General features: G+C 38.4%; 1 protein-coding gene across 1 annotated transcript in view; it reads left to right on the forward strand.

Annotated features, from left to right (window-relative positions):
• Window positions 1–6,907, forward strand: part of LOC306885322 (potassium channel subfamily K member 9-like) — a gene marked incomplete at both ends in the record, with an annotated part of 47,780 nt that extends 40,873 nt beyond the window's left edge. Inside the window, one exon of the mRNA XM_079441774.1 lies at window positions 5,985–6,907. Within this exon, the coding sequence (XP_079297900.1) occupies window positions 5,985–6,907 (923 nt within the window). The remainder of the gene's footprint in view (window positions 1–5,984) is intronic.
• Between the last annotated feature and the right edge of the window lie 2,573 nt (window positions 6,908–9,480).

A 9,480-nucleotide genomic window follows, 5' to 3' on the forward strand; every position in this document is an offset into this window, starting at 1 on the left:
CTTCAGTTCACCTCACTCATTTTCTACAGGGTTCAGGTCAGAGGACTGGAATGGCCATAGCAGAAGCTTAGTTTTGTGCTCAGTGACCCATTTATGTTTTTTTTTTTTGAGGTTTGTGTTTGGATTATTGTACGGATGGAAGATCCAAACATGGCCCATTATATGATTTCTAACAGAGTCAATCACTTATTGATTTTTTATCTGTTGGTATTTCATAGAATCCATGATGTCATGTGTCTAAACAAGATGTCCTGGACCTCCATCAGAAATATATGCCCACAACATCAAAAATACAGCAGTATATTTAATTGTACACATGGGGTACTTTTTTATCCCTGTGTTCACCAAACCCACCTTGAGTGTTTGCTGCTAAAAAGCTCATTTTTTAGTTTCATCTGACCATAGAAGCCAGTCCCATTTGAAGTTCCAGTCGTGTCTGATAACTGAATATGCTGGAGATTGTTTCTGGATGAGTGAGGAGAATTTTTCCTGAAACCCTCCCAAACAACATGTGGTGATGTAGGTGCTATTTGACAATTTTTTTTAAGGTTTTCTGACCCTGAGACACAATTATTTTCTTCAGTTCTCCAGCTGTGGTCCTTGATGAGTCTTTAGCCACTCCAAGTCTCCTTCTCACCATGCATTAGGACGATATAGACACACATCCTCTTCCAGGCAGTTTCATAACATTTTATGTTGATTGGAAATTCTTAATTATTGCCCTGATGGTGGAACTGGGAATTTTCAGTGCTCTAGTTTTTTTCTTTAAGCCACTTCACTAATTTGTGAAGCTCTGTTATCTTTTGCTGCACATCAGAAATATATTATTTGTTTTTTCTCATTGTGATGAATGATTAAGGGAATGTGGGCTTTGTTTTTTCTCCTATTTATATTTCTGTGAAATAAGAAGCCATGGCTGGATAATTTCATGTTCATAATCACCCTGGAGTGCTCAAAATTGTTAATATGAATGGGAATATACTTCAGAGATATTTTACTCATAAGAATTTCTAGGGGTGCCAATAAATGTGTCCAACGTATATTTGAGAAAAACATTTATTTCATAAAGATATTTCCCCCCATTTTAAATTCATATTATCCAATGAAAGGTTAGATTTTTGTGAATTTTTTTAAATAAAAGATCAAAAGGATTAACAATGCAGATTAATTTTCACAGCCACCTTTGATCATATTTACCAAGGGTGCTGATATTTTTGGCCATGACTGTATAAGGTTATAAATTTAAGGTTTCTCTATGCAGTTCTTTTCCATAAAATAAAGGACTGAGCTTTCCAAAAGTGTGCTGTTAAAAATGCAGTTATTGAATTATCGACAGCTCCACAATATGTTCCATCTTTAAAATGCAACCGTATTGAATGCAATTTTGTCTTCAGATATAAGTCATTCTATCCAAGTGCACTTTGACCTTTCAATCAATTGACCCCAGCAATATTTTTCTTCAATATTTCAGCACGGCTGAGCGTGATAACATGAAATTTACACACCCATATTTCCAATACGTGCCTGTGCATGTGTGCGCACATGAGGTCAAAAGAGCAACTCCAACACAGTAAGTACCCAGTGAAAAAGAAAGGAAAACTCTCCCTGGTGCCGCTTGCAAATCGAATCGATCAGGGTCGACTTATATAAATAGAATCCATAACCGCACACTTGAGTGGGCAGGCGGCCTTCAGGGGAACTGGGAGATCAATCCTTACAAGTCCAAAAGATCACTAAAAGCCAGTTAAGTTCGCACAAGTGCTCGGCAGGAGTTGAGCCGCGTAGCCGCGCTACTGCGGTAATGAATGCATGTGTTTGTGGGTGTTGAGCACTGTGGTGTGGGCCGTCCAGTGGGCGTTCAGAAGGTTTTCAAGAGGCTATATGTCAATTGGATGCGTTCTCATTAAATCTGCTGCTATTTCTGTAGAGATATGAATTTTAGATGGATAGGTACATTTAGATGCATTTTATGTATTTTATATAGTTCTATCTAACAGCGTAATTGCAACGATGATATTGCTTTTTTTTTTTTTTTTTACAATTCCAGAAGCTGAGTAACTTATTTTTCAGACAAATTTTGTGTGATTAGGTTTCGTGAATGATTTATTGACTCAAAGACAGACACTTGGTTCAGTACATACTTCAGTTTTGATGTCACAGTTTGTTAAGTTTTTTAGTACAGTAGGGACGAAAAATTAAATAAAATAGCTTTTTTTTTTGTTTCATTAAACAGTTGCTTACCAAACAAATTGTGCCTCTGTCTTTAAATTCAATTCAGCCTTTATTCATTATTCATTGCAAAAAAAAAAAAAAGTAAATTGCACAGAAGGCAGTTTTTACATCAACTTATAAATTGTTTCTATTCCAATTCTTTGTTGAAATTAGTGCTGAGCAACGATTAATCATGATTAATCCCATCCAAAATAAAAGTTTTTGTGTACATAATATATGTGTGTGTACTGTGTATATTTATTATGTATATATAAATACACACACATGCATATATATATTTAAGAAAATATGTTATGTTTCTATATTAACTTCTTTTTAACTGATCTGTATCTGGTCTCCTCAGTCCGACTTCCATGTTTAGTGCGCACATATACTCCATATTTGATGCGCACTTTCATAATGATTTTACACACGGAGAGAGAGTGTATAATATGAAGGGTTCATTTGCAAAAACAGACAGGCATAACTCCACATTTCTTTTTCAGAGTTAAACAAAAATACTCGTTTAATCTTTGTAATCGCCTCAGTTAACAATGTAGACACCTGACAAATGTTGTTGTTGTGATTACACGCAATACAGGGAGTTTTTCACACACCATTGTAACGTGCTGCTTTTGCAAAGTGAAAAACGTTTATTTTCCTTTTACGTCCTGAAGAAGATATCACGGTTTCATCAAGTTCAGCAAAATTCTCCATCCTCGATCACTTTTAGTCAGCTCTGACAAAACTCCTCTCAGCTAGCACGTCTTTTCAAAGTGAAAGCAGCCTTGTCACCTGACCTGAATACAGCACGCTGATTTGCAAAAATGGACTTATCGGCTTGTGTTCACAAACAAAAAGGACGCTTGTCGGCTTGTGCAGTAAAATGTGAACTCATGATGCCTTGAAAGTGGACAGTACTGGCTTTTTTGACAAAACATGTTTAGTATGGTGGCCGAGAGAGCTCAACGCGATGCAACCTCAGAAAACACATGCAAATAGAAAAAGCACCAGCAAATCAAGAAAACATCTTCATCAGTTTGACAGTAGGTGCTGCAAGTGCTCACAACACAACCAAATAAAGAAACGCGCTGCAAATGCTCACAACACAACCAAATAAAGAATTTTATTTGCAGCACATTTCTTTATTTGGTTGTGTTGTGAGCATTTGCAGCGCGTGTGTTATGGAATTGATGAAGTTGTGCAGGCGTTTTTTTTCTATTTGCAGCTAGCTGAGCTCTCTCAGCCACTGTAGTATAGGGTTCAAATCTCATTATAGGTATGTGGAGAATAATGTACGGCTGTCAGTTCATTTTCTTAAAGTGGCATTTATCGGTTTTAGCAAAACTCTTCACATTTATATATATATAGGCTATATATATACACACACACACACACATTATAAAGTCCTATTTTAACTTTACTAGGAGAATCTATTGAAAGAGTAAATTGTTATAAATACTTGGGTATATGGTTGGATGACAAACTAGGATTTCAGATACATATCGAAAAACTTTTAAAAAAGCTTAGATTAAAGTTGGGTTTTCTTTTTCGTTTAAAGAAATGTTTTCCTTTTAAAGCAAGAAAGAGAATTATACAGAGTTGTTTCCTTTCAGTATTAGATTATGGTGATGTGATCTATATGCATGCAAGTTTATCTTCACTTAAAAAGTTGGACTATGTATATCATGCTGCTTTACGTTTTGTGACGAGTGCCTCTTCACGCACCCATCATTGTATATTGTATGAACTGGTGGGATGGTCCTCTTTGTTTCAAAGAAGGAAAGTGCACATGTTGCTGTTTATTGTCAAGGCATTGTTGGGGAAATTACCTACTTATATTTGCAGTCTTTTATCTTTTTACACTTGTAACTACAGTACTAGATCCTCTGCTAAACTTCTTTTAAATGTTCCAAGAGTACATTCTGAGTTAGGCAAAACTGCCTTCTCTTATTTTGCTCCTTCATTATGGAACGAGCTGCAGAGTATTATTATGCTGGAATCACTTCCCTCTGTAAATATTTTAAAAAACCTTTTATGGTCTACTCTGAAGGAAACATGTACTTGCTATAAGTAAATTACATATTTGTAATCAGCTGGATATAGGGCAAATGATTTTGTTTGTTTTATGTTTTTGAAATTGTTTTATTGTGAAACTTTTTGTGTTGCCATTTTTGGCCAGGACTCCCTGGAAGAAGAGATTTTGTATCTCAATGGGACTTTCCTGGTAAAATAAAGGTAAAATAAATAAAAAATATGTAACATATTTATAGTTTCACTCTATATTAGAAGTCTTTGCAGCAGCCTGTGTGATGTTTCACAGTGTTAATTGTACTCCAAAAACACATGTAAATCTTGAATCTGCTATAATATAATTCACTTTTTATGATTTATGTGTTGCTTTCGGCTACGTGTGATTAGCCATTAATGAAAAATGTATTTTTTTGCCTTAAGAGATCTACTAACTGCTGAAGCTAACCAGCCAAACAATGAGCACCTGCTGTAAGCAGCACAAGAGAGATACAAGCGGCTCATGCTTTTTTAGCCAATCAGAAAATGTTCTTAGCATGTCAGTGTTAAGGTTTGTTAACATATATGGTAGGTGGTTTTTGTAAGAAGGCTTTTGATTAAAGGGACAGTGTGAAGTCTAGTGTAAGTTAGCAAAATGTCTGAAATCGCTTACAGCAACTTTAAGCAAGCCTGTTAAAAATACTGTAAACCACTAGGTATGTTCTGAGTTACTATCACACAAACACGTATGCCAGTGTAGCTAAAGCTCTTTGAATGATACCTTCTTAATTCTAATGAAAGAGGGAGGATGAATACTTGCCTTGGCATAGTGAGGTGGGATGTAATACATTTTTACTATAGTCTTGTCACTTATTTTTTTGCTCATCAGCAAAAGATTGTATTAGAAAGGCTCACTGGCTTCAAAAGTGAGTCAGCAAATTTAGCCTTTTTACTTCCAGATAAAGTCTAATTATGATAAAAGCTTTACTGGCTCCACCATCCTTTCTTTCATTTCTAAACCTGTAACGCCTACCTTCCTGTCTCGCCCCCCTAAGAAGAGGGCCAAGGGGGCAAGAGAGGAAACCTGGCACTAATTGGACGCCCCCCTCTAATCTCTGAGCCTAGAATAAGATCAAAGAGGCACCTGGTTTGCGTGACCTACAGTATACTCAGTGTTTTGGCTAAGAGAGTGAATGACTCAGCTCATATTTTCTGCCTGAATGTGTTTGCAGGTGAAGCCAAAATTTGAGGAACTTTCACTTCTTGGAAATTCACTGATTAGCTTCTTGGAAGTTGGTGATGATAGAAGTTATAGAAATTGGCTGGTCACCAGAGTACAATTAGATTAAAGAGCGAAAGCACACCATGTTGCTAATTTCTGCTTGCCGATATGGGATCCGTTTTTGAATTCTGGAGCAGTTGAAAGCAGTTTCTTGGTTTCACGCTTTTATCCAAATTGGCATACAACATACTTATCCAAGGATAATCAGTCTAAATAACTTGAGAAAAGTGCCTTCCCCAAAAATTAAGGTTCTTTAATGGTTTTTGTAGCACTTTAGGTAAGCAAACCACTGTATTTTGTCTTTGAGTCGATACAGTACTGCATTTTTTTTCCTGAAAAACAAGTTAACAATCCAGGTGTTGTTTCACACCTGCAACATTTGGTGACTAGCCCAGATCTTTAACCAGCAGTATTCTCAGCATACTCCGTTTTGTTGTTTCTTGTCGTCTTTGATCTGATCACTTGTCTCTTTGGTCCTCAGGTTATGGCCACGCGGCTCCAGGCACAGATGCTGGAAAGGCGTTCTGCATGTTTTATGCAGTTCTTGGGATCCCTCTGACGCTGGTGATGTTCCAAAGCCTTGGCGAGAGAATGAACACCTTTGTGAAGTGCATGCTGAAGCGCATTAAAAAGTGCTGCGGGATGCACATCACGGAAGTCTCCATGGAGAACATGGTGACCGTGGGCTTCTTCTCCTGCATGGGAACGCTCTGCATCGGCGCAGCAGCTTTCTCACACTACGAGGACTGGAGTTTCTTTCAGTCCTATTACTATTGTTTCATAACGCTCACCACCATTGGGTTCGGGGACTTTGTAGCCCTGCAGAAGAACAAAGCTTTGCAGAGAAAGCCCCTCTATGTGGCATTCAGCTTCATGTACATCCTAGTGGGGCTGACAGTCATCGGGGCCTTTCTCAACCTGGTGGTCCTTCGTTTCCTGACCATGAACAGCGAGGACGAGCGGCGGGACGCCGAGGAGAGGGCTTCCCTGGCGGGGAACCGCAGTAGCATGATCATCCACATCCAGGAGGACACACTGCAGAGGAGTCGACGGAGACGAGAACAGCAGCAGCAGCGCTACAGAGCCGAGGTCACCGATCTCCAGTCCGTTTGCTCCTGCATGCACTACCATTCGCACGAGTTTGGGAGCTCGGTCGGCCTCGAGTTGGGAATGGGAGGAGGAGGAAGCGGTGGTGGCGCATTTCCGCACCAGAACTCGTTCGGCTCCCAGTTGAGCCCTCATCAGTACCATCACTACCACTCGACGGTGTCCTACCGCATAGAGGAGATCTCGCCGAGCACTCTGAAAAACAGCTTCCTTCCCTCCCCCATCAGCTCCGTCTCACCCGGGCTGCACAGCTTCACGGAAAACCTCCGGCTGATGAGACGACGCAAGTCCATCTGAGGACCGACGGCAACCGCTGAACACACATATCCAATGCTGCTGCTCTTCCAAACCTCATTCCGGCACTTTTTCATCATTCTCTGGCTGACATCGGACCAGCAGGACATTTGATTGCTCGGTGGACATGTTGGAACTTCGTAAAAAAAGCATGAAGCATGGATCTCTATTTTTGCAGAACATTGCCTGGGCCTTCTTCGCCCTTTTGAGCAGCACCCAAGTGGATTTGGATATAATACTACCATCCTGATATCTTGTCAGATGACGTACACTTGCATTTTGAATAATACAGAAGGAGATAGATATATATATATATATATATAATTTTTTAAGGGACGTGTGAAAATGTGCGTTTTATCAAACGGTGAGCAACCTCTGGTTCTGTCTTGAGATTCAAGTGCCACAACACCGAAGGCGAAATAACGATAAAACTGATTTGAAAAGGACTAGTAGGACACAGTATCAGGTATTGTTTTCTATAAGCAATTCTATTTAAGAAAAACGAGACATTGATTCACATCATGCCAAAATATTGTTGCCAACCATAGCATGTGCATTAGTTGTCGTTTGATGTGCGTCATCGTTTCTGTTAGCCTTTTTGTTTTCCGTTTCTGTTCATTTAATTTTGATCTAAGGTTTTCTGTAAATTATACATGTACGTAGAGACTTTCCAAGTGCGTTATATTTAGAGGTGACAGATGAGAGACAGCAAAAGTCAGTTGTGTGAGGAAAATAATTGCATGTGCTTTGTGCAAACTGGTATGCGTATACTGTCACGAGGCGAAGCGATAGCACTGGATCCAATAATAAAAGCAAATAATCCTTTAAAAAGTATTTTTTTAAATGAAAGTCGAACTAAACATCCAATAAAACAGGGCCTCACAAATGGGAACGTAACGGCATTGCGGATGATTGTTATTCGTCATTATTTATATAAACAACAGCACGACTATTATTCCATTGTGAACAATCAATATATAATGTATGCTAACCCTAGCAATGATTGCTTTTCTCTCAACCATAACCATGGCATTTATTTGAATGAGACTTATTTAAATGCATCAATAAAGACAGTTATTTATGTATTTTACACTTTGATGATGTCTTCAGAGGATGCCCTGCAAATGAGATGGTACCTCATAGGCCTAAAACTGCTCTGATGTTGATTGAAAAACATAGTGCACTTCTTTTAGGAATGGCCTGGATGTAATCAACAGTTCTCATTCTCTGCTTGCAGTGGGGAGTGTTTTTGTTCACTAACCAAATATAACAGCAATCATGTCACTTTTCGGTTTTAAACAAAATCTTTTTAATTCTTTTGCTAGGTCTTACTGTATTCTGGCTATAATATCTGAGTATCTGTGTTATAGTTAGGATCAGCCAATAAACCAGAGTTGGAGTCAAGACCATACCCTACAAGACACAAACCAAGACTTGACACTTTGAGGCCCAGAACTGGAAAAAAAATTGAAATACCTGTCCAAGTATGAGTTAATCCATTGCAATGAACTAAAATAGAAAAGATGCTGGACTTATTGTAACGTTCACATTGTGCAGTGGCTAAATAGCCGTTCAAAGCATAGACATTTCACTGATGTTCTGTTATCATGAAGGTACCTTGTTGAATTTGGCTATCATCTTTGGTACATAAGTTGACTCTTTTCTTAGTCCCTAAACCAAGATGAAATCTGGACCTAGATGGAGCAATGCACCATTTGTGTGGTCTTGACGGGTCTTCAAGACTCCAACTCTGACAATAACTAACCAGTAAAATAACATCGCAAATAACAGCTAAGGGATTTTTTTTTAATGGATGTAGAAGGCTGTATTGATTGTCTTTTCTTTTTTTTTTCTTGATAGGATTTGAGGGCCATTTCATTCCACCAGTTTTAATTGAGAGTTGGTCTCTAATTTCAGTTCTGTTGACCAAATAAATCAGAAACAGTTAGAGCGGTGACGTTTTCATCTAAAATCCAAGATTCTTAGGCATACGACCAATAATAAATTAGATGAAATGTGACACAAAAAGCGTAAATCAGTTATTAAAAAATTAGCCAAATGTTTCAGGTGGTAAGTGACGTTCGGACTGGACCCTTGCCGACGTTTTCTTGAAAAATAAATCTTAAATAATTGTCTTGATGTGGATCACTGAGGTATGCAAAGCCCAAAGTGCCCGCTAAAGTAATTCGGTTTCAGACAAGACTAATTAATGAGAGAAATTCCTGAGGGACTCCGGCGCTCCCGTGCACTCTTTTAGTCAATTTCGCAGTCTGCCAGCAGGAAGCGGTTTCAGGCTCAAACAGCTCACCCTTCTAATACCAATCAACTTGACGTCTGACATTGTGGATTTCACAGCATATGTTGCAGCGCTCATGTAAATTTATGTAAATTGCTACCATTTTATTATATTGTACAGTGCATATATTGTAAGTAGTTATATCCTTGACAAATTACAAAGGCATATTTTAAACTCAGATGCATTCCCATTTTTACAGCATTCAGCATACTGTATGTGCCTTGAAGGGGTATCTTTCAAATGTGGAGTTTGTATTTCATTAAGGCACATACTTAAATTC

This window comes from Barbus barbus (assembly GCF_936440315.1).
Source record: "Barbus barbus genome assembly, chromosome: 19".
NCBI lineage: Eukaryota > Metazoa > Chordata > Actinopteri > Cypriniformes > Cyprinidae > Barbus > Barbus barbus.